At 44.4% G+C, this 25,036-nt stretch overlaps 1 protein-coding gene across 12 annotated transcripts in view; it reads left to right on the top strand.

The window, feature by feature from the left end:
* LOC120982266 (NACHT, LRR and PYD domains-containing protein 12-like) overlaps window positions 1–25,036 on the top strand; it is a 116,618-nt gene that overhangs the window by 17,749 nt on the left and 73,833 nt on the right. For 10 of the 12 annotated variants that reach the window (XM_040412289.1, XM_040412288.1, XM_040412292.1 and 7 more), the window contains exons 3-6: window positions 1,956–2,119; window positions 3,757–3,928; window positions 9,982–10,047; window positions 13,983–15,687. In XM_040412289.1, coding sequence (XP_040268223.1) covers window positions 1,956–2,119; window positions 3,757–3,928; window positions 9,982–10,047; window positions 13,983–15,687 — 2,107 coding nt within the window. Of the gene's footprint in view, window positions 1–1,955; window positions 2,120–3,756; window positions 3,929–9,981; window positions 10,048–12,946; window positions 13,096–13,982; window positions 15,688–25,036 lie in introns of those variants that run through there. The other 2 variants (XM_040412295.1, XM_040412298.1) reach the window with 2 other exon arrangements.

A 25,036-nucleotide genomic window follows, 5' to 3' on the forward strand; every position in this document is an offset into this window, starting at 1 on the left:
ATCTGGGGCCTCAGCCGAGGCTTGGATCCTTGGTTGGGGTCCCTGTTTCTGGGAGATCCTACTGACACAGCCTACCCCAGCAGGGGGGTGGCTCACACTGCCTAGAACTTTCCTTCCTCCCCCTGAAGTAGGATGTGGGAACATTCCACTCCTCCTCAGAAAGGGGGAAGCTAGCCTGGAATGGACTATTCCAGCCTAGATCTATTAACTAACCATGGTCTGCTTACATATTGCTGCCACCTGCTGGTGTACATTGAGAATTACAGCAAATATACAATACAAGCCTGGAAAATACATATACAGGAAAATGCACACTCAAATCACACCTGATGACAATACATAAACACCTAAAATGTTGTAGCAGGGTGGAAAAAGTTTAGTGACATACTTCAGGATGTTACACATGCTAAGGGCAGAGCCCTGTCCAAGAGCTGTCTGCTAGCATCTACATATCATATACACCATGTACTATAGCTTCACCACACTGAGATCTGCTCAGAAAGCTAATCTGCATATTACTGCTTTATTCACAATCCTCTATATTTATTTTCTTACACATTTATCCCATGAGAAGTCTATGTCCTTATCATATTGAGAATGTTTTTTAGAAAGCTAATAAATATTACAGTTTTTTTAATAATCATATATTGTGTCTGTGAATATACCAGTAATAGGTTTTAGCAAAAAAAAAATATATATAAAAAAACAAACACTATTCTGTAACTTATGTAAGCCTCTCCTGGGACTTGAACTGAAGATCTCTACATACATGGTAGACAACTCTACCACCAAGCTATAATATTACAATATAGAAAAACATGTTTTTTCTAGGTTTATAAGCTAACACATATGACTGGTGTCTGTATGATCATATATGGTGCCTGTAAATAAAGCAGTAATATGCAGATTAGATTTCTGAGCAGATCTCAGTGTGGTGAAGCTATAGTACATAGTGTATATGATATGTAGATGCTAGCGCACAGGTCTTAGAAAGGGCTCTGCCCTCAGCCTGCTGTCTAGCCTTGTCAATCAAAAGGAAGGGGAGTGTGCAGAGAACAGGGGGTGTTACAAATCAGTGCTCAAAGGATTCTCGAACTTCTCATTTGCATATGAATAAAACACAGATATCTCTGCAGCTGTTTATCATACAGAAAAAAGAAAGGTATTGTTTTAATCAGCATTAATGAGCCCGATGTACCCCAAAATTATACCGTTAAAAAATATTACTCATCTTGCAGACAACAAGCCCTCACATGGATATGTGGATGGAAGAGCAAAAAAAATAGTCACCAAGGATTAACTACCAAATTAGACGGCATCCTTAAAGGGAGTGTGACATCATAAAACGACCTGTTTTTATGTTAAATGTATTTTCAGAATTTCTGGTGATTTTTGATTTTCTAGGCATGCTTGTAACCTGTGCAGAGGTCAGGAGGAAGAAGATAAGATGTAGCTATTATCTGTAGAGAAAATGGTGGATCCTGTGTTATCTATACAGAGGTGATGCCTATCATTGTCATCCTGCCTGTGATGATAATGAGATGGCTACAGACAATGTTTTGTTTTTATTTATTTTGATATACACGAGGTAGGGTTACAAATGATAGCAGAGGTATACCCTCCAAACCAGATGCCGGGAGCCCAATTTAGTATTGATAGAACCACTGACCGACTCCCTCTGAGGGCAGTGTATTATTGAGACTGGTTCTCTCTTTTGAATAAGGGGAGCGTTCCCCTCGCTTCTCACCAGTGAGTGACATCTGCCATGTATCTACATGTATAGATCTCCTGTGAATGTGTCCTGCAGCGATTGTGCTGGTGAATTACAGGGGGTTGTGGATTTCTCATTAGTGGAAACCTGTAAAATGATCCAGGACAGGAATATTCTAAATAAACTGCCACCAGTCTCCTCCATGTTCTAGACATTTCATTCTTGTGTCCCCTCCGTTTCCTAGATGATGAGACCCGGCAGTTCTACCAGCAGCTCCGTCAATATGAAGATCACTTCCTGAGGATGACATATGAATATTTCCAAGATGATCTGCTCCACATTGTGGAGAACATGAGTCTTCTACCACTTCTGCATGAGCTACATTCCCGAAAAAATCCTGATACTGAGGTGAGAGGACATGAGCTGCCGGTGTTGTATATAAATGCCCCAAGTGATATCACGTGTAACAGGCACAGTTTACGTCGTTTTTATAGTGGTGGTTGATTCCCGCCACCGCTTTGCTCCCTCTGGCGGGCATGGCTATCGCTGTGGTCACCTGCCTTCTAGCTCCTGGATGCCAGAGGTCTGGGCTCACAAACATTTCTCTCCTCCTACTCTGAGGACTCCAACTACTGGAGTAGTTCTTCTCTTTAGTCCATCCACGCTGCAGCCTGAATTTCTATGGCCATGATTCTCCATACCTGAAGGGGCACATGCGCCATGCACGCATATCATCTACTCTAACTTATGGCAGACCTCCCTAGGGTATTTAAGGAGCCTTCCCACAGGAAAGAGCTGCCTGACCTGACCTCCACCTGATATTCATACTGACCCTGAGCTGCCTGTCCTGACCTCGTACTGTTTAATAGATTACATGAACTCTGCCTGCCCTGACCTTGGCCTTCCCCGACTACAGTCTTGTCTGATCGCTCAGTTCTCTGCCTCAGCATCTCTTGACCCCCTCAGTTTTTTTTTGCCTTCCTCTGCATCAACTTGCAGGATAACAGGCCGAACTGGATGGACAAATGTCTTTTTTCAGCCTTATATACTATGTTACTCCAGGAGGTAGCGCCCTGGTGGTTCCCCTGTATAGGGGTTAAAGAGTGAAGACCAGGGGGGCTGCTTAGATAACACCATTGCAACGTGCCGGCCCGCAGGGGAGAACATGTGAGGTTCATGGTGGGCCGAAGGGTACGACAGTTCATAGGTTACTCACGGTTAGCAGATGCCTCCCTGGGCCAGCAGTGCAGTGAAGAACTAGATTCTCTGGGGCACGCTCTATTACAGGGGACACCAGCCAGGTGGTGATCGAGGTGCCCTTGAAGGTGATTGGCTTTTCTGGGTGCTTGTGTGGCTGGGCCCCTGACTTAAGTAATGTTGTGACGCCAGCACCTTCATGGTGCAAAATGATGAGAGTGGTGGTAGTATGGAGATAGAAGAACGAGGCAGGGCGTCTCAGAACTTTACTGTAACCAGGATCTTGACAACATCTTTTGTGAACATGTACGTGGAATGTGATAAATCCCAGTAATAGGCTGTATACGTGGCTATCTCTCAGGCTACCGTAGGAAGTTATGTACTCACAGGTCTTTAGTGCTGAATCTGGTCCTTGTTCTCCAGCTTGTTAATGGTGAGGCTGCCGGAAGCTAATAGATCCTTCACCTTGAATCCAAAGGTCCTTAAAGCCTGGTAAAATGGCTGTTGTCCTTTGTTTCTTTTATCCACTCTTTCTCACTTGAACTGTCTTTCACTAAACACAGCAAGCAGCTGCACTCTCACTCCTTGAACTCCTACTCCTCCTCTCGCTAAAAACTAGGCCTGAACTGATACCCCAAGCCAAATCTGTTCAAGTGACACAGCAGATCCACATCCCCTGTGCAACATTCATGTCACCATCCTGCTGTCTAGAAGAGGCTGAATGACAATTGTGCTTCATATGTCAGAGTAATATGTTGGACAACTTAGAGAAGACAGACATGTAATATCTGCAGTGTGTTAACCCTTTGTGTTATGTATCTGTATAACACACCTTATGTCTGATCTAGAAATACCACAGTCTAGAAAATGATAGAAGAAGATTGGCCTGGACTTTACTACAGGATATATTTCTCAGAGGAAGAGAAGCTGTGATACGATTGTGGGTCAGTCTGTATGCATTACGGAGACGTCATGGTTCCCTCGTCCTGGACGCTGTACTGGGGGAACTCCGTCATACAGGTAACATTGTGTATGAGACGTGTCACCCATGAAATAGAGGTCTTCATAACTTACATTGTCCATAAAGATCTCCCTCTGGATTCATTAGGGATCTGAACCAATTTTGGAGTCTAGTCTGGGGTTTGAAGTTTAGGTCTTGCCTGTGGCTTGAATTGATTTGGGTCTGGCTTAGGATTTGATGCCAAAACGAGCCACAGGTGATATTTAAAAATAGCCCAAAAGTTACTCAATGTGAACATCCAACACCAAATAGTAGCCAAACCTCAGTTGATTATCAAAATATCTTTATTAATCACACAGAATAAAATATACAATACATAAAATAGCAGCAGATGATATCCTAAATGAGGACAAGGAGGAGAACTGCAGAGTCAGAAGCCGGAAGAAGCCTGTCTGGCGAAACGACGTTGGGTGACAGCGATTGCAGAGTCGACGTGATATCATTGGTATTGTTCTTTTTCCTTTTTCCATGTGTGCCCATTATGGATGTATACCCTGCGGCCTTACTGCCCTGGCTTTTTGACTACTATGTTTTGGGTCTTATGGGTTAACTTATTATTTGCTCATTTACCACTGATGGCTGACTGACTCTGCAGTTCTCCTCCTTGTCCTCATTTAGGATATCATCTGCTGCTATTTTATGTATTGTATATTTTATTCTGTGTGATTAATAAAGATATCATTTTGATAATCTACAGAGGTTTGTCTACTATTTGGTGCTGGTTTTTAGATTATGTTACTTCCTCCAGTGCAAATAGATACAGTCAGGTCCATAAATATTGGGATATCGACACAATTCTAACATTTTTGGCTGTCAGCTTTAATTTGAGGGTATTTACATCCAAATCAGGTGAACGGTGTGTAGGAATTACAACAGTTTGCATATGTGCCTCCCACTTGTTAAGGGATCAAAAGTAATGGGACAATTGGCTTCTCAGCTTTTCCATGGCCAGGTGTGTGTTATTCCCTCATTATCCCAATTACAATGAGCAGATAAAAGGTCCAGAGTTCATTTCAAGCCTGGGTCACATGCTGCTCTGGCCAATCACAGCCATGCCATTAGTAGACATGGCTGTGATGGCCTCTTGGGGCAAGTAGTATGACACTTGTTGATTGGCTGCTCTGCAGCCTTTCAAAAAGCGCCAAGAAACGGCCGAACACCGAACCCAAACTTTTACGGATATGTTCGGGTTCGGTCCGGGGTCCAAAAATCCTACAGTTCAGGTTCGCTCAACCCTAATCAAGATCAACTTGTACCAGAGTGATGGGAAGAGAAGAGTATGGAGAAGGAAAGGAACTGCTCATGATCCTAAGCATACCACCTCATGAGTGAAGCATGATGGTGGTAGTGTGATAGCGTGGGCATGTATGGCTGCCAATGGAACTGGTTCTCTTGTATTTATTGATTATGTGACTGCTGACAAAAGCAGCAGGATGAATTCTGAAGTGTTTCGGGCAAAATTATCTGCTCATATTCAGCCAAATGCTTCAGAACTCATTGGACGGCGCTTCACAGTGCAGATGGACAATAACCCAAAGCATACTGCAAAAGCAACCAAAGAGTTTTTTTAAGGGAAAGAAGTGGAATGTTATGCAATGGCCAAGTCAATCACCTGACCTGAATCCGATTGAGCATGCATTTCACTTGCTGAAGACAAAACTGAAGGGAAAATGCCACAAGAACAAGCAGGAACTGAAGACAGTTGCAGTAGAAGACTGGCAGAGCTTCACCAGGGATGAAACCCAGCATCTGGTGAGGTCTATGCGTTCCAGACTTCAGGCTGTAATTGAATGCAAAGGATTTGCAACCAAGTATTAAAAAGTGAAAGTTTAATTCATGATTATTATTATGTCCCATTACTTTTGGCCCCTTAACAAGTGGGAGGCACATATGCAAACTGTTGTAATTCCTGCACCATTCACCTGATTTGGATGTAAATACCCTGAAATTAAAGTTGACAGTCTGCAGGTAAAGCACATCTTGTTTGTTTCATTTCAAATCCATTGTGGCGGTGTATAGAGCCAAAAATGTTAGAATAGTGTCGATGTTCCAATATTTATGGACCTGACTGTACGTATGTCGTAAAGTACAAATTGGTGTGGTTGCATCAATGTGAACATGACAAACACGTATAAATGATAGCAACAATTGCTGATGAGGCTTCAGGGCCCCTCATGCAATGACTGACGAATACATTGACTATCAAAATGTCCTCATAGTGACCACCACAATGCCCTTATACACTTTATCACATACAAACAATCCCTTCTCAATTTCAAGTCTGCACTCACTGCTGCAAAACAGACTTGGTTCACATCATATCTTCTCTGTCTTACAACCCTAAACAACTTTTTAACACTTGCCTCCACCCTTACCCCTCATCTCAGCTGAGGACTATGCCACAGACTTTAGAGAAAAGATTGACATCAGGGAAAGCTTCAGCCTACAGTCCCCACAGCCCCTCTACACAACTCCCCCCCCCCAAACCTGCTTCTCCACCATTACAGAGGAAGGCCTTTCCACCCTACTGTCCAGATCACATCTCAAAGCAGCACGCAGGCAGCACGCACAGGGTCACATCACTAGGGCCTGCGCATGCGATGTCTGAATAGTTTAGCCGACACTGCACACACCAGCCAGCCCCATAATCTCATTTGTGTGGAACGTCACACATGGAAGTGTCAAACTCTTTTGAGCAGCCTAGGGGCGGAGCGGCAGCGAGGTGAGAGATCTCACACACCCAAGTGGCCGATCCCCACTCATAGTAAGTCCAATCAGTGTAGCGCAGCAGGGTTCTCAGGCAGTGACTGAGTCGCTCAGTAAATCCCTGACACTGCGCACACCACACGGCCTCAACCACCACCCACCGCCACACACACTTATATCCCCAGAAGTGTCAGACAGTCGGGACTGAGCAGCTCAGCAGCCGGGATCTTTGTCAACCAGTGCAGCCGGTGGTATGTGTATTATCCCTGGCTGCAAGCGTTTAAAAGAATAGCTGGGCTCCACTGGCCCACCGAGAAGTTTCCAGGTAGAATACATTGCCAATCCCCCCTGCCGTCGACCACTCTCTTCTCTGACAAACTCTTTCATCTCTTGGCATCACAGAACTGTCTCTCTCCTGGATCACATCATACCTCACATATTGGACATTTAGTGTCTCCCACTTGCACACCACCTCCTCATCTCGTACCCACTCTGTTGGTGTCCCTCAAGACTCTGTCTTAGGATCCCTCCTCTTCTCAGTCTACACCTTCGGTCAGGGACAGCTCATGGAGTCCCATGGATTTCAGTATCACTTTTATGCTGCACACATTTACCTCTTTTTTAAAGACATTGTAATGTCCCACTCCAGGTGGATGGGAACACTCCAGAATTGTCTGTACCATCCGATGTCATTTTGCACTATTTATTGTATTTTCCTATGTCAATGCTGCTAAATTCCTATTCCAGGCTGGTGGATGCATTACACACATCCAACACTAGAGGTCTAATTTATGTAGGTCAGCCACAGGAAGTTAGAGGAAGATTAGGAGTTAGGAGGAGAGGAGACAGACTTGGCTCTGTCCTCCTGGGCTTTGCCCAGGGAGTGAAGCTACTTCAACCTTTGTAGTCCAAGATTAGGACTTATTGATCATTTACTGTAATACCCCTTCTAGGGACCCTTCCAGGGACTAAGGAAATAATTGCTGTATCTTGTGCAACCTTTTCAAAGAATGGAGCAGAGAGTTTGCCTGCCATGAGGGAGACCGCCCTTGGGTTGCTGAATTGCTGAAGCACTGAATATTGCTGAATATTTACTTACAGAGTAATGTTGAGCACAAAAATTCTAATAGCTGATTTTTATCGCGAATATTGACACTTCGAGAATTTGTGAATATTTAGAATATAGTGCTATATATTCGTTATATCGAATATTCAGCTTTTTTTTTTTTACCATCTGAACACATGATTCCTCTCTGCTTCTAGCTTGTGGGCCAATGAGAAGGAAGCAATGTCAAGTTCCCAACAATACTTAGTGCACCAATCAGTAATCTGTAGTCAGACCTGCTACCACGCCACTTTGTAGTTTGTACTTAAAATGTGAAGTTGCACGTAGTGCGAAAAAATATTCTAATCACTGCCGATTAGTGAAATCACAAATATATTGGAGCACTTGACTCTATCTGCATATAAAGCTATTCTAATGTTCTGCCGTGCCAACCATTTTCTCCAGTCTCAGGAAACTTATACCAACTTGAAAAATGTAGCCAAAGTGACCCACACCTGTATTTCGCTTTACAAATTTGCATTACGCGATTTTTACATTGCCGATTTATCGCATTCAATAAAATCTTGAATTATCGAAATTTGCGAATATATGACGAATATTCTTCAAAATATTTGTGAAATATCGCGAATTCGGATATAGCTCATCACTATTACAGAGGATCCAAACTATTATTGAAAGGCTGAGTAACCAGAGTCAGATCAGGAACCAAGTACAAGTAAGATCATCACTTCTACACACTTGAGCTGGAAACCTACATACACCACCTCACTGAGCCTGTTATTGGGATTTATAGCTTTACCATCTGTATTTATGACAAAGTGCTGCTATTGGATGATACTTATTGCAAGACTACAATTTACAAGTAAAGTTCCTGTTTGGTTCAACTACTACCTCTCTCATCATTCTACTCTATCTACTAATTGCTCCTCACGGTGCTGGCGCCACGAACAACACAGGGGTCCAGCCACCAAAGCAGCTTAAACACCCATTACCATCAAGCGCACCTAACCACCATCTGGCTGGTGTTCCCTGCAATAGAGAGTGCCCCCGAGGATTTAGTGCTGTCTTCCCCACCACTGCAGGCCGTCCCAGGGGACAACTGAAATTTGAGTACTACTACCCTCACTCGGCACATCGTCACCATTACACTCACATAACACACCTTACTATCAAGAATCACACAAGTCCTATCTTTTATATCTTCTTTCTGCTCTCACTTTCTAAAATTAACATGGATGAAACATAATTTATCATGTTTTCCCAAAACCCCCAACAGAGCTATCATGGTCAATGGCTACACACACTCATCGGTCAACCAAGTCCTCACAAGTCCTTTAAATCGCACATCCAAGCCCATCACCAGCCAGCACATCACCTGCCACCCCAAACTCAAAAATATCTCTTGAATTTGCACATTCCTCAGCCATGAGTCTGCAAAAGTTTTGAGAGAATACATGAAAGATACATGTGAGCAGCCACAAAACATGCACATACATGTCTGTTACTACATGGTTGGAGTCCACACAGAATAGTATCAAGGGCCGCATGTGGCCCCCGGGCCGTAGGTTGTGCACCCCTGTTGTAGATGGTAAGGGTCTTCTCTCCTTCTGTACCAGTCTGTAACACGTCTTGTTCGTGGTTATTGTAATTGTTTTCTATTATGTATGTATACCCCTTATCATATCTGCAGCGCCATGATATCTTGAAGAAAAGAAGATCATCGCTGACCCGCCCGCCCTCCCCTTTTTTATGATGTTTTTTCAGTTTGTGGGGTATGAGTTGTTTATAACGCTTCATTTTGAGCTTGAGCTTATGGCTGAGCTTGTTTATTGTTTTTATATAAGTTTAATTAAATGTGTTTATATTGAGTTATGAATGTTACTTATTAAATTAATAAAGGCCGTGGACAATTTATTAAAAAACTTTATTCCATACAAAAAAAACTTTTGGTTTCAGTGCTTTTATTTATATGTTTATATTATTGTAAGTAGGTATGACCTTTTATCCCATGAATGGAGCTATAATAATAATACTACAGCACCCTCATAATAACAACCATAGTGCCCCTTCATAAAGTAACCATCCCAATGCCAGGACATACAATGACCACCACAATGTGACCATACACAGTGACTAGCACAGTGTTGGGGACATGGGCACTATTTCACAGCTGTACATTTAGGTCCATTAGACCTCGCCCGGTCCCTGTATAATGTGATATTTCCTGTACATTATATGTGTACATCCAGCAATGATGACGTCTGTATCATTTCTTATTAGGTGACACCATGGTGAAGCAAATCCTGCTGGATGAACATGGACACCAACTGTCCCCACAACTCAAAGGTAAGTGAGATTTATATAGACCTATTGTAATAAAACTGCTCATAGTTTACATTACATAACACCTACATTACATAATCACATAGAACATATTGTTTGGACTGCAGCAGGTTCTTTTAGAGCAGGAGGAGCTGAGCAGATTTATATATAGTTTTCTGTGACGATTCAGTATAACTTGTATAACCTCCTCCTCATAGAGGGAAGACTGTCAGTCACTGATAGGACCTCCTCTTCATAGAGGAAAGGCTGTCAGTCACTGATAGGACCTCCTCCTCATACACTGTGTGCACAATTATTAGGCAAATGAGTATTTTGACCACATCATCCTCTTTATGCATGTTGTCTTACTCCAAGCTGTATAGGCTCGAAAGCCTACTACCAATTAAGCATATTAGGTAAAGTGCATCTCTGTAATGAGAAGGGGTGTGGTCTAATGACATCAACACCCTATATCAGGTGTGCATAATTATTAGGCAACTTTCCTTTCCTTTGGCAAAATGGGTCAAAAGAAGGACTTGACAGGCTCAGAAAAGTCAAAAATAGTGAGATATCTTGCAGAGGGATGCAGCACTCTTAAAATTGCAAAGCTTCTGAAGCGTGATCATCGAACAATCAAGCATTTCATTCAAAATAGTCAACAGGGTCGCAAGAAGCGTGTGGAAAAACCAAGGCACAAAATAACTGCCCATGAACTGAGAAAAGTCAAGCGTGCAGCTGCCAAGATGCCACTTGCCACCAGTTTGGCCATATTTCAGAGCTGCAACATCACTGGAGTGCCCAAAAGCACAAGGTGTGCAATACTCAGAGACATGGCCAAGGTAAGAAAGGCTGAAAGACGACCACCACTGAACAAGACACACAAGCTGAAACGTCAAGACTGGGCCAAGAAATATCTCAAGACTGATTTTTCTAAGGTTTTATGGACTGATGAAATGAGAGTGAGTCTTGATGGGCCAGATGGATGGGCCCGTGGCTGGATTGGTAAAGGGCAGAGAGCTCCAGTCCGACTCAGACGCCAGCAAGGTGGAGGTGGAGTACTGGTTTGGGCTGGTATCATCAAAGATGAGCTTGTGGGGCCTTTTCGGGTTGAGGATGGAGTCAAGCTCAACTCCCAGTCCTACTGCCAGTTTCTGGAAGACACCTTCTTCAAGCAGTGGTACAGGAAGAAGTCTGCATCCTTCAAGAAAAACATGATTTTCATGCAGGACAATGCTCCATCACACTCGTCCAAGTACTCCACAGCGTGGCTGGCAAGAAAGGGTATAAAAGAAGAAGATCTAATGACATGGCCTCCTTGTTCACCTGATCTGAACCCCATTGAGAACCTGTGGTCCATCATCAAATGTGAGATTTACAAGGAGGGAAAACAGTACACCTCTCTGAACAGTGTCTGGGAGGCTGTGGTTGCTGCTGCATGCAATGTTGAAGGTGAACAGATCAAAACACTGACAGAATCCATGGATGGCAGGCTTTTGAGTGTCCTTGCAAAGAAAGGTGGCTATATTGGTCACTGATTTGTTTTTGTTTTGTTTTTGAATGTCAGAAATGTATATTTGTGAATGTTGAGATGTTATATTGGTTTCACTGGTAAAAATAAATAATTGAAATGGGTATATATTTGTTTTTTGTTAAGTTGCCTAATAATTATGCACAGTAATAGTCACCTGCACACACAGATATCCCTCTAAAATAGCTAAAACTAAAAACAAACTAAAAACTACTTCCAAAAATATTCAGCTTTGATATTAATGAGTTTTTTGGGTTCATTGAGAACATGGTTGTTGTTCAATAATAAAATTAGTCCTCAAAAATACAACTTGCCTAATAATTCTGCACTCCCTGTAGAAGGAAGGCTGTCAGTCACTGATAGGACCTCCTCCTCATAGAAGGAAGGCTGTCAGTCACTGATAGGACCTCCTCCTCATAGAGGGAAGGCGGTCAATCACTGATAGGACCTCCTCCTCATAGAGGGAAGGCTGTCAGTCACTGATAGGACCTCCTCCTCATAGAGGGAAGGCTGTCAGTCACTGATAGGACCTCCTCCTCATAGAAGGAAGGCTGTCAGTCACTGATAGGACCTCCTCCTCATAGAGGGAAGGCGGTCAATCACTGATAGGACCTCCTCCTCATAGAGGGAAGGCTGTCAGTCACTGATAGGACCTCCTCCTCATAGAGGGAAGGCTGTCAGTCACTGATAGGACCTCCTCCTCATAGAGGGAAGGCTGTCAGTCACTGATAGGACCTCCTACTCATAGAGAGAAGGCTGTCAGTCACTGATAGAACCTCCTCCTCATAGAGGAAAGGCTGTCAGTCACTGATAGGACCTCCTCCTCATAGAGGGAAGGCTGTCAGTCACTGATAGGACCTCCTCCGTATAGAGGGAAGGCTGTCAGTCACTGATAGGACCTCCTCCTCATAGAGGGAAGGCTGTCAGTCACTGATAGGACCTCCTGCTCATAGAGAGAAGGGCTCTCAGTCACTGATAGGACCTCCTCCTCATAGAGAGAAGGGCTCTCAGTCACTGATAGGACCTCCTCCTCATAGAGGGAAGGCTGTCAGTCACTGATAGGACCTCCTCCTCATAGAGGGAAGGCTGTCAGTCACTGATAGGACCTCCTACTCATAGAGGGAAGGCTGTCAGTCACTGATAGGACCTCCTCATAGAGGGAAGGCTGTCAATCACTGATAGGACCTCCTCCTCATAGAGGGAAGGCTGTCAGTCACTGATAGGACCTCCTCCTCATAGAGGGAAGGCTGTCAGTCACTGATAGTACCACCTCCTTATGGAAAGAAAACTGTTAATCACTGATAAAAGCAACTCCTTGTCTTCACAGCCCAGAATGAGCATGATTTTAAAGAGACCCTGTCAGCATAATTAACCCTCCAAAAGTCTGCACTTATGCTATAACTCAGCTGTTGCTTGCTGACCAGGTGCTGGTGACATGATTGAACACGGAAGTAGAGGCATTCCTGGCTACAGAGACAGAGGAGGATCGCTTCTGGGTTAAATCAGGCTATCGGCTTCTGTGCTCTATGGATATGAAATGCTCGGTAAGCAGTAGCAGAGCTGTAGTACAGGCGCAGACATTTGGAGGAAGTACTCAGGTGCAGAAGACAGGGAAAGATAAGGTGTCTTGCTCTATCAATGAAATGTCAGGGTGTAGTGTTCAGCGCACCAGGGGTGCTTATAACGCTACAGCACACCCCTCGGTGTTCCAACTAAGTAATTTGCATATTTAAAAAAGTAATGATTTCTATGCATCATTAATACCTAAAAAATTTTATATAATTTTGTATCAGAATGATCAACCCTACCAGGCACTCTGTCTGTTTTAGTAGGGTTGATAACGCTGACAATGCTGCTTTTAATAAATAAAGTACAAGTTTTACTGGATCTTTTCCCATAAACTATATACCAATCTGCTCAGCTCCTCCTGCTCTATGACATGGTGCCTGCATTTCATGTAAATTACACCGTACAGCACCACCACACCTAGTATTCTAGTTAATAACATGCAGTAGTGGCCCGGGCGGAAGGTGAGAATATGTGTGTGATGGTGGTACTAGTACTCATGGTGGCTATGGTCCTCCCTGGTACTCATTGGACCGTGCACAGTGAATAGAGCACCCTTGCCCCCCTCGCTGCAAACCCTGGTTTGGGTCTCCCTGGTTTGTGGGGCCCTTAGTGTTGTGTAAAGTTATTATCCAGATTTATCATCCACTGTCAGTCTGTGTGATAAATCTGGAGCAGTGTCAGACTATCTGGTCTTAGTTTACCCACACTGTCTTACTTTCAGACACTATTCGTAAATCTGCTCCAATGTGTCTAGAAAAGTCATGTGGCCAAGCAATATACAGATATCTGCCATTTCTTCATCAAGAGATTTAGTTTTGTTTGAGCTTCTTATCTTCACCTTTCATTTTCCTGTTTTCTATAGAATTCCAGATCCGTCACAAGAAACATTTATATGAAAGAACTGAGAAACTTATAGAGAACAAACCTCCAAGATGTCACCAGCAAGAGCAGAGTTTTCCATTCTCTACACGTTATGTCAACCTCATCATTGTCTCAACTGATCACTTCAGAGAATGCTATGAGAATGAGCTCATAGAGACCGGGGTAAAACATGAGGAATACTTAAAGAGAAAACAAAATGAATTACTACGCATTTCCCCCAACAAACTGTTCCGCTGGTGCCACCGATCCGAACAAGTGCCACGTATGGTAATGGTGAGTGGAGTGCCCGGTGTAGGTAAGACCACACTGATGCAGAAGGTTGTCTATGACTGGGTTAAGGGCTGTCTCTATCAAAGATTCTCCTTTGTCTTTTTCTTCAAATTCCGAGAACTCAACAGACTGGATAAAGTTAGTCTGGACACTCTAATCCTTCATCAGTATCCATATCTGTGGGAGCAGCTTAGTAACATCTTACAGGAACCAGAGAAACTTCTCTTTATATTTGATGGTTTAGATGAAAGTCTTCATAAAATGGATTTCACATCACGTCACTTGTGCTCTAATCCTAAACAGCCTGAACCTTGCGGTCAGATTGTGGTTAGTTTGGTGAGAAAGTCTCTTCTTAATGGTTGTTCTGTCCTAATGACTAGTCGCCCAACCAGACTGGCATCAATTGATTGTACAGTTTTCAAGAGAATAGTAGAAATCACTGGCTTTTTACTGGAAGAACGACAGATGTACTTTCAAAACTTCTTCCCCGACCATGAATTGGCAGAAAAGGCTTTTAATTATGTGAAGCAGAATGACACCCTGTACACGTTCTGTTATATCCCATCCTACTGCTGGATCATCTGTACAGTATTATCCAAGAGCTTCCAGCCAACAAGTAGTGATCTGTCGGTGCCATTATTCCCCAAAACCGTCACCCAGCTCTTTGCGATATTTGTGGCCAACATCCTGTCCAATCACTGCCTGGACAAAAGTGATGCTCAGAAGATCCTGCAGTCCATCGGATGGATGGCAGAACATGGAGTCATGAATCACAGGATTATCTTTGAGGAACGAGATCTGGACTGTTTCCATGTGGACAATAAGTCAAAGCTCTTATCAAGTTTTCTGATGGAATCGGAGGAACCTGTATCCTATACCTTCTTACATCTCACTGTACAGGAATTCTTCTCTGCCTTGGTGCATTATGTGGATTATTCTCCTGAGAAGTTACAGAAATCACTAAAAGATGCCAAATCCTATCCTGATGGACGAGGTGAAATGTTTCTCCGTTTCCTGTGTGGTCTATCAGACGGCTCCACCAGGTCAATACTAACTGGATACCTGGACAAACAAGCAGCTCAGGCCTCCAGAGATGTAATCACTTGGATGAAGAACTTTGTTCTAGAAGAACAGAGGATGATTGAAAGTAATGAGTATGACAAAAAGCGACGTCTTCTCAGTACATTTTTCTATCTGTATGAATCCCGGAATAAGGCTCTGGTGCGGGAATCATTACAATCACACAGAAGTCTCGACTTTTCTCTTGTTCATATGTCGGCTCTAGAGTGCACCGTGTTGGCATTTATTTTGGACACCTGCACAAATATAGAAGAACTCAATCTATATGGATGTTCCTTAGACAATGAAGGATTAGAAAGACTTGCTCCAGGATTGCATAACCTGCAGAATCTGAGGTAAAATACAAATTATATTTAATCTTTCTGTAGTATTCAGGATCTGACATATTTATTGTATATATTATTAACCGGTTCGTTACGAACTTTGCAAAATTTTGGCTGACAGACCAACCCGAACTTTTTCAGGTTTGTTTCAGACAAATCCAGTAAAACAGCACATAGCGCCATTTTACTGTACATGTCAATGGGAAAAATCACTAGGGAGGAAGAAGGGTTCTCACATGAACATGAGAGGAAGTGGGGGGAGGGCTTGCCCTGATTGGCTCATCTAGGCTGTCTGTTGGCCTGGGAGCCAATCAGTGCTGCAGCAGGCATGGAGGTGCCCTAGCAGAACGAGCAGAAAGTCATTGTGTGTGGGGCTGTGAATGAGGGTGGTTGGGTGTCTGACAGTGAAAAGTCATAATCAAGCTTGTATTGTACTGCCAGAGACAGAGAAGGGAAGGGATAGTATTACAAAGAAGAAGAATTGTGTGTGTAGAAATGGGACAGGCAGGGAAAGCTGTCAGCCAGGGAGTGAGCAGAGAGGAGCTGAGGCTTGCTGTGCCTCCTAGCAGAACTGCAGCTGCTGCAAATCTCAAAGCAGCTACTGGCAAGGACATCCTTACATTTTTTACCATTTTAACAGAAATACATTTGGGGGAGGGGGGAATAAGCACGAAACTGTAGAACACGTGTTTTACCATCAATGTAGCATTTTAAATTTGTGTGAAAACACCTGAAATACTAGTCCAAACTCAGTTTCAGGGCATCTCCATATAGTTCATTTATTTTTAAAGTTTTTAAAGTTTTAAAAGCTTGCAGGGTAGCACCCAAAAATTATCTATGAGTGATGATTTGATATTTGGCCTAAATCCATGTATTTCCATCGCCACACAATTACAGTTCATATTTTTGGGGGTTGATGAATTTATTAAAACCAGCATTTACATGTCTTATAATACGCAGTGATTAAATGGCCAAAGAAAAAGGGGAGAAGGCGCTCATAGGTGGTGGTGGACAAGATATGTTGTTATCTGCTCCTAGCCAGGGTGAGTGATTACTACTTACCTTGGTTTGGTTGCACTTTGTGTAGTGCAATTCTGGTAGAATTAAAATCGTAGGGGTGATCTGGGTTGGTGCAGCCGAATATCGTCCAAGTTGACCCTGGGCGGGAGCCAATTCGCCGCTTTGGTGCGTATTGTGGTATATGAGGGGGAGCTCGTCTGCACTTGGTTTGTGCGGTGAGCGGATGGACACAAGGCGCAATTCACAACCCAGTTGAGGATACAAAGTATTTTTTATTTTTTGTTTAGCAAAGACAACTCGTTTCGGGGTACGCAGACCCCTTTATCAAGTCTAAAAGAACAACACAAAATTTGATAATATAATATATGTACAAATGGATGAATCCATGGGTAAAAAGTTTAGGTTAAACAAAAAATATATGCATACGTATATATATATATATGCGTATATAAAATAGAACGTATATAATAATAAATAAATATATGGTAATGGACATTGTGGAAAGTCTGTGTGTATGAGAAAGTGAGTATAAATGTTTTATCTATTGGAAGAGTGTGGGTTGTGAGAGATTTCACAAGTGTGAGCAGGTATATGTGTACATGATCGTAGGCAGTTATACGTAGTTCAATTTGGTTGTTCGGTCTGGATTAGGCCAGGGATTGACCCGATAAATACATAGAAAAAAATATATATATACACTGCTCAAAAAAATAAAGGGAACACAAAAATAACACATCCTAGATCTGAATTAATTAAATATTCTTCTGAAATACTTTGTTCTTTACATAGTTGAATGTGCTGACAACAAAATCACACAAAAATAAAAAAATGGAAATCAAATTTTTCAACCCATGGACGTCTGGATTTGGAGTCACACTCAAAATTAAAGTGGAAAAACACACTACAGGCTGATCCAACTTTGATGTAATGTCCTTAAAACAAGTCAAAATGAGGCTCAGTAGTGTGTGTGGCCTCCACGTGCCTGTATGACCTCCCTACAACGCCTGTGCATGCTCCTGATGAGGTGGCGGACGGTCTCCTGAGGGATCTCCTCCCAGACCTGGACTAAAGCATCTGCCAACTCCTGGACAGTCTGTGGTGCAACGTGACGTTGGCGGATAGAGCGAGACATGATGTCCCAGATGTGCTCAATTGGATTCAGGTCTGGGGAACGGGCGGGCCAGTCCATAGCATCAATGCCTTAGTCTTGCAGGAACTGCTGACACACTCCAGCCACATGAGGTCTAGCATTGTCTTGCATTAGGAGGAACCCAGGGCCAACCGCACCAGCATATGGTCTCACAAGGGGTCTGAGGATCTCATCTCGGTACCTAATGGCAGTCCGGCTACCTCTGGCGAGCACATGGAGGGCTGTGCGGCCCTTCAAAGAAATGCCACCCCACACCATTACTGACCCAATGCCAAACCGGTCATGCTGGAGGATGTTGCAGGCAGCAGAACGTTCTCCACGGCGTCTCAAGACTCTGTCACGTCTGTCACATGTGCTCAGTGTGAACCTGCTTTCATCTGTGAAGAGCACAGGGCGCCAGTGGCGAATTTGCCAATCTTGGTGTTCTCTGGCAAATGCCAAACGTCCTGCATGGTGTTGGGCTGTAAGCACAACCCCCACCTGTGGACGTCGGGCCCTCATATCACCCTCATGGAGTCTGTTTCTGACTATTTGAGCAGACACATGCACATTTGTTGCCTGCTGGAGGTCATTTTGTAGGGCTCTGGCAGTGCTCCTCCTGTTCCTCCTTGCACAAAGGCGGAGGTAGCGGTCCTGCTGCTGGGTTGTTGCCCTCCTACGGCCTCCTCCACGTCTCCTGATGTACTGGCCTGTCTCCTGGTAGCGCCTCCATGCTCTGGACACTACGCTGACAGACACAGCAAACCTTCTTGCCACAGCTCACATTGATGTGCCATCCTGGATAAGCTGCACTACCTGAGCCACTTGTGTGGGTTGTAGACTCTGTCTCATGCTACCACTAGAGTGAAAGCACCGCCAGCATTCAAAAGTGACCAAAACATCAGCCAGGAAGCATAGGAACTGAGAAGTGGTCTGTGGTTACCACCTGCAGAACCCCTCTTTATTGGGGGTGTCTTGCTAATTGCCTATAATTTCCACCTGTTGTCTATCCCATTTGCACAACAGCATGTGAAATTGATTGTCACTCAGTGTTGCTTCCTAAGTGGACAGTTTGATTTCACAGACGTGTGATTGACTTGGAGTTACATTGTGTTGTTTAAGTGTTCCCTTTATTTTTTTGAGCAGTGTATATATATATATATATAAAGTATTAGTGATAATAATGATAAAGATAGGTAAATAAAATATGAATAAGTATGTGCATGTACAGTTTTATCAGAGGGTGCTGTCATCCCTTGGATATACAGACAGTAACTATCAGTCGTCAAGAGATACTGTGTACAGGTAACTTAGACGGGTGGTGCATTGTTGGTACCTGTATCCTTGTCACCGTAGGCTTGATGGGGGTCACTCTTGTTGGCGATCCCTTTTAGGGGGTATGGCAGGCCGCACTGCTGTGGTAGATGATGATGAAGTGATGTTTAGTTGGGTGACGTTATTTAAAAAAAACATCAGCATGAGGTTTAGTAAGTCAGTATATGTTTAATCAAGGGTTAATGGGTGGATATTAGTCCACTGGTTGAACTGGGCCTGATAGTGGATTTGGTAATTCTGGTAGGTGCTGTTTGCTGGGGGGCATAATTGAGTGATTCTTGTGGAGAATGTAATAGTAAGTAGTGTTGAGCATAAATCCGGGCATGTGGCAATAGGCAATGATTGTATGTCTAGGATGAATAATGGGCATGTAGGGATGGTAGTAATTACCTTAATGATGCGGCCGATGAGTGTCCTCCTGTGGTAGCGCTTCTGCACGTGCAGCCTGTGGTGTGCAGAAGCACGCTCAATCCAGGGGTTATGAGGGCGGGGGAAGGGGGCGTGGCCGGGGCGTGTCTGCGGCCCGGTCAAAGGGGTGGGCGGTTATGTCTGCTGGTGGATGAGGCTGTGTGTGCCGGTGCGGGGGGTAGGACTGTGCGCAGTGGGCGGAGTGAGGGGCGTGGTGGAGGGCCGATCCTGAGTGAATGGGTCTATGGTTGTGCTGCAGTGATGGGCGGGTGGAGGCGTTGCTGCGGCGTGTCTGTTAAGTGAACAGGTATGTGGTTGCGGCACAGTGATGGGCTGAAGGAGGCGTGGCTGGGGCGTCTCTGTTGCCGGTGGTGGGGGCGGGAATTTGGGCCTTGGGCAGGGCGAGGGGTGTTGCTGAGGGCGCGGCCGGGGTGTCCGGACTATTGGATGGTTGGGGTGCCGTGCTGGGGAGGGGGTAGGTATCGCGGCTGAAGTGTGTCTGTGGCCTGTAGGGACGGGGCGGCCCCCACAGCTCGCCGGTGCGATATGTGTTTAGTAGGTAGGGGTGAAAGCGTGGGCAGCTGGGCGGCGAGAGGGGCGTGGCGGAGGGGCAGCCCCGATGGTTGGATACGCTGCTGTGTAGCTAGTGATAGTAAGTGGGCGGCGGATGCAGCGGTGACTGGTGTTGTGATGTTTGTGCCGTAGGTGAAATGGCAATGAGAGCTGGCAGATGAAGGCAATGAGGGCTATCATAGTAAGAAAGTTCTGAGTATTGGAATGGGGAGATGTAGTGATAAGTGGCTGGGGGTTGTACAGCAGAGTTTGGAAAGGGAGTCTGGGGATGTGGGGGACATGAATGAGGGGGGGGAATGTGTGGATGTGGATGGAGTGAATGGTGATGGAATTGGGGGAGGAAATGAAATTGCTGGAGTAGCTGGAAATAGATTGATAATAAATAAGGGTGGGGGGAGGGGGGGGTGGCAGAAAAGGGACGCAGACCATATGGTTAGGTGTGGTTGGTGTATGGTGGCAGTGTGCAAAGTGGACTGGATGTCCGGATAGAGGGTCCCGATGGGAAAATACTGGATATGGGGCCGAATGCCATCGAGAAGGTAGATCGTGGTATCAGACTGGGTATCCAGGTGTGTTCTGGAAGAGGTGGGAGAGTGCGGACCTGGAGAAAGGGCGAGGTGGAATGTATGAGCGTGAGTATTTTGAAAACACTGGTTCTCCATGCTTTCGTTTAGTCCATTGGGTTCAAGTGTGTGGAGTTTGAATATCCAAAACATTTCACGTCTTTAGAGGGTCCTGTATCTGCCCAGACAATGGGCTTCAATGTGTTCTATAGGGGTGATTGATAATTTAGAGGGGTCCTGGTTGTGGGTGGCCAGGTAGTGTCTGGAGACGCTATGTTTTAGGTATCCCTTGGTGATGTTGGATCTGTGTTTATTAATATGTTCCCTTAGGGCCTGGATTGTCCTGCCGACGTACTGTAAACCGCATTCGCACTCCACTAGGTATATCACATACGGTGTTGCACAATTAATGAAATTCTTGATTTGGAAGTCCTCGCCAGTAGTGTTGCTCCTAAAGGTTCGAGTTTTATTGGAAATGTTGGTATAGCATTTGCATAGGGTGTGGCCGCACCTGAAGCTGCCAACAGGGGCAGGGGTCCCACTGATAGTACCGATCGAGGCTGTTTTTTTCCTTTTTTAGTTTACTTGGGGCCAGGATGTTCTTCAGCGACTTTGCTTTCCTGAATGTGATCTGTGGCCTCTGTGGTATATTGGGTTTGAGGTATGGATCGTTAGTTAAAATGTGCCAGTGCTTCATCAGGATCTTCCTCATGGTTTCGTGGTTAGTGTTGTAGGTGGTGATCAGTGATGTTTTGTATGGATTAGGAGTTTCTGTTTCTCTTGGTTTAGTTTTGGTCGCCAGGCATTCGTCTTTACTTAAGGTATTCGCCCGGGAGAAGGCATTCTCTACGATCTTACTCTGGTATCCTTTGTTCATGAATCTATTCCGTAAGATCTTACTTTGAGTAATGAAGTCCTCTTTGGTAGAGCAGTTTCTCCTTATGCGTTTATATTGGCTGTATGGTATGTTGTTCTTACATTTTCTGTAATGCGCGCTCCTGAAGTCGAGATAGTTGTTTCCGTCTACTTTTTTGAAAAAGGTTTTTGTTTGGATATTTGGAAAAAGGAGTAGATCCAGATATTCTATTCAAGTGGTTGAGATGTTGACTGTAAAGGTGATGTTCCAGGTGTTGGTGTTGAGGTGTGAAATAAATGCTTCTGCCTCTTTATTGCTTCCTCCCCAGATTATGATAAGGTCGTCGATATATCATTTGTAAAATATGATCATATCGTTCCAGTTGTGATTGTTGTAGATTAATTGCTCTTCAAAGCGTCCAATGTAGAGGTTTGCGTAACTCGGCACGAAACGCGTCCCCATAGCGGTCCCCTTCTGCTGTCTATACAGACAGTTTTCAAAGTTGAATATATATTGTGAGTTAGGATGAACCGGATGGCGTCTGTGATGAATGTCTTGTGTTCCGGAGAGAGTTGGTTATCCATATCTAAGTAATATTGAGATGTGGTGATACCTGCTTCGTGTGGAATGTTTGAGTATAGGGATGCTACGTCTAGTCTCATCCAGCGGTACGTGGAGTTCCATTTGATGTCCTTTAGTAAGGAAATAAGTTGGGCGGAATCTCTAAGGTGAGAACGGAGATTAGTAACATGTTTCTGTAAAAAAAACACGCATAATACGCAGAGTAGCAGAGGATAATATCTGTGAGTGATGACCTGACATACTAGGCCAAAATCCTTGCTGTTAAAGGTGTTTTCCAATATCATAAACTGACCCCCCCATATACCCCTCACATTGACTATACTTACCCCGCTCCTGGTCCCCGCACCGCCGCTACTGCATCTCCCGATGCGCCGATGAAAGCATCCAGTGTCGGGGGGAGCAGCTAATGGCAGAAAGGGATGGGCACGAGCCTCTCTAGCATTACGAATGACGGTAGGGAGGCTCGCCTCCCTTCCCGCCTGCCATTGGCTGCTCCCCCGACACCGAATTTTTTTATCGGCGCACGGGGAGATTCAGCAGCGGCGGTGCGGTGACCCGGGTAAGTATATTCCCTGTGAGGGGCCTGGCATATGGGGAGGCAGTTTATGATATTGGATAACCCCTTTAATCTTCAGACACTCAAAGTGTTGGCATGGTGGAGAGGGCTAAATAATTGCTTAGTAGTTTGCCAACTTTAGTTTTTAGGCTACTTTCACATCTGCGTGTTTAATTCAGATTTTGAGATCCGGCAGAAACTGAATTAGGCTTCTTTCACACCATCCTTTACATTTTCCGGTATTGAGGATCTCAATACCGGATAAAAATGCGTCTGTTTGTCCCCATTTGTTGTCAATGGGCACAAAGCGGAACTGAACAGAATAAAGTGCTCCAAAATGCATTCCGTTCCGTTTGGTTGTGTTCCCATCCCGGAGAGCAAACTGCAGCATGCTAAATATAGTTAGCATAAAGGTATGTACAGTATAAGGTAATCACCCCAAATTTTCTTACAAAGAATGGGGAAAGAAAACCTAGAAAAGGGTTTCCACATTATGGCCGCTAGCCATGTAAAGTGCATATCAATAGTGCCAAGGAAAACACATCACCCATCCCAGTGTCCCTCACTTACCCTACGTATTTTGCCGGATGGCTTCGCCGGGTGAAGTGAGGAGCAGTGGAATGGTTGCCCTATTAATATCTGGTCTATTATACTAAATTACAGACACCTGTGCGGCATCTTTGACTCATGAATCACGTGAATACGCAACATGCCTCCCAACATGTGACCTAAAATCACTGCAGTGATTGGTGCGGCTAGCCTATAGTCCCTTGATATGTAATATTAGATGAGGCGGGTGCTGGTATCACCGAAGCAAACACCACGCCTCCCAGCACATGACCGCTCATCTGAGCGGTCATTGGTACAAATATCTAAAAAAAAAGAGTATTAGTCAAAGAACTTGTTGGAAAGGAATCCAAAAGATCTTAGAGTAACAATAGCAGGGCGCCAAAGAGAGGATAGAAAAACTAATGCCAGAATGTAAGGAATAAGTGGCTGTCGGTAGTGGCTGAATGTGTAGATAAGGCTACTTTCACACTAGCGTTTTTTGCGGATCCGTCATGGATCTGCAAAAACGCTTCCATTACAATAATACAACCGCATGCATCCGTCATGAACGGATCCGGTTGTATTATGTCTTTTATAGCCATGATGGATCTGTCTTGAACACTATTGAAAGTCAATGGGGGACGGATCCATTTTCTATTGTGCCAGATTTTGTCAGATAAAACGGATCCGTCCCCATTGACTTACATTGTGTGCCAGGACGGATCCATTGGGCTCCACTTCGTCAGGCAGGCAGCGTTTCGGTGTCCGCCTCCAGAGCGGAATGGTGCCTGAACTGATGCATTCTGAGCAGTTCCTTTTCTATTCTTAATGCATTAGGGCAAAACTGATCCGTATTGGACCACTTGTGAGAGCCCATGACGGATCTCAGAAACGGAAAGCCAAAAAGCCAGTGTGAAAGTAGCCTAAGACTACCACTAGTGATGATCGAGCACCAAAGTATTCGGGTGTTCGGCCCGAACACATTGCTATATTTGTGTTCTTGACCGAGTTAATGGGAGACAACCAGGCACCCCCTGCTCTGAAGAGGGGAGGGTGCCTGGTCCATTGGAAAAGGTCAGAAAATTACAGAAACACCACCGAAATGGATCGGGAACAGCATTGGGACGATGTCTGGATGCATCTTGGACTCCCAGGTCGCTGCTGGGAACCATGTTGTCCGAGTTGTACGCCACTTTTACAGACTGACAAAAATACGCACAAACCCCCCCCCAAAAAAAAAATAATTACAGGAAAAACTGTTTGGAAACATTCTTTCCTGTATATTTACTTATATAAAGTGCAAGTTCTGCAAAAAATTACAAGCAAGAGGCACTCCGATACAACCTGTATATCACATAAAGGAGGGCCTCATTCACATTGTGGTACAATTGTTCAGGTAGTGGGACTCCTACACTCATAAAGCCTAAGCACTAAGTGAAAGGGCTGCCAAAAATTACAATGAACCAGCGCTCCAAAACACCCTTTGTTACACATAAAGGAGGGCATCATACACACCCTTGAAAAATTATGATTGGTGGCCTGCTGGTGACCCTCAAAAACATTTGGAGCAAGGGCTTGCTGATCTGACCATCCAAAACATGGGGTGCGAGGGCCTGCTGCTGAGCTGACCCTCTAAAACATTAGGGGAGAAGGCCTGCTAGTGAAGTGACGCTGTAAAACAATATATGCAAATGCATGCTGTTCAGCTGACGCTCTAAAACATTATATGCGAGTGCATGCTGTTAAAATTACGCTCAAAAAGTTTATATGTGAGTACATGAAGTGGTCTG

The sequence above is a fragment of the Bufo bufo genome, chromosome 11 (genome assembly GCF_905171765.1).
Source record: "Bufo bufo chromosome 11, aBufBuf1.1, whole genome shotgun sequence".
NCBI classification, from domain to species: domain Eukaryota; kingdom Metazoa; phylum Chordata; class Amphibia; order Anura; family Bufonidae; genus Bufo; species Bufo bufo.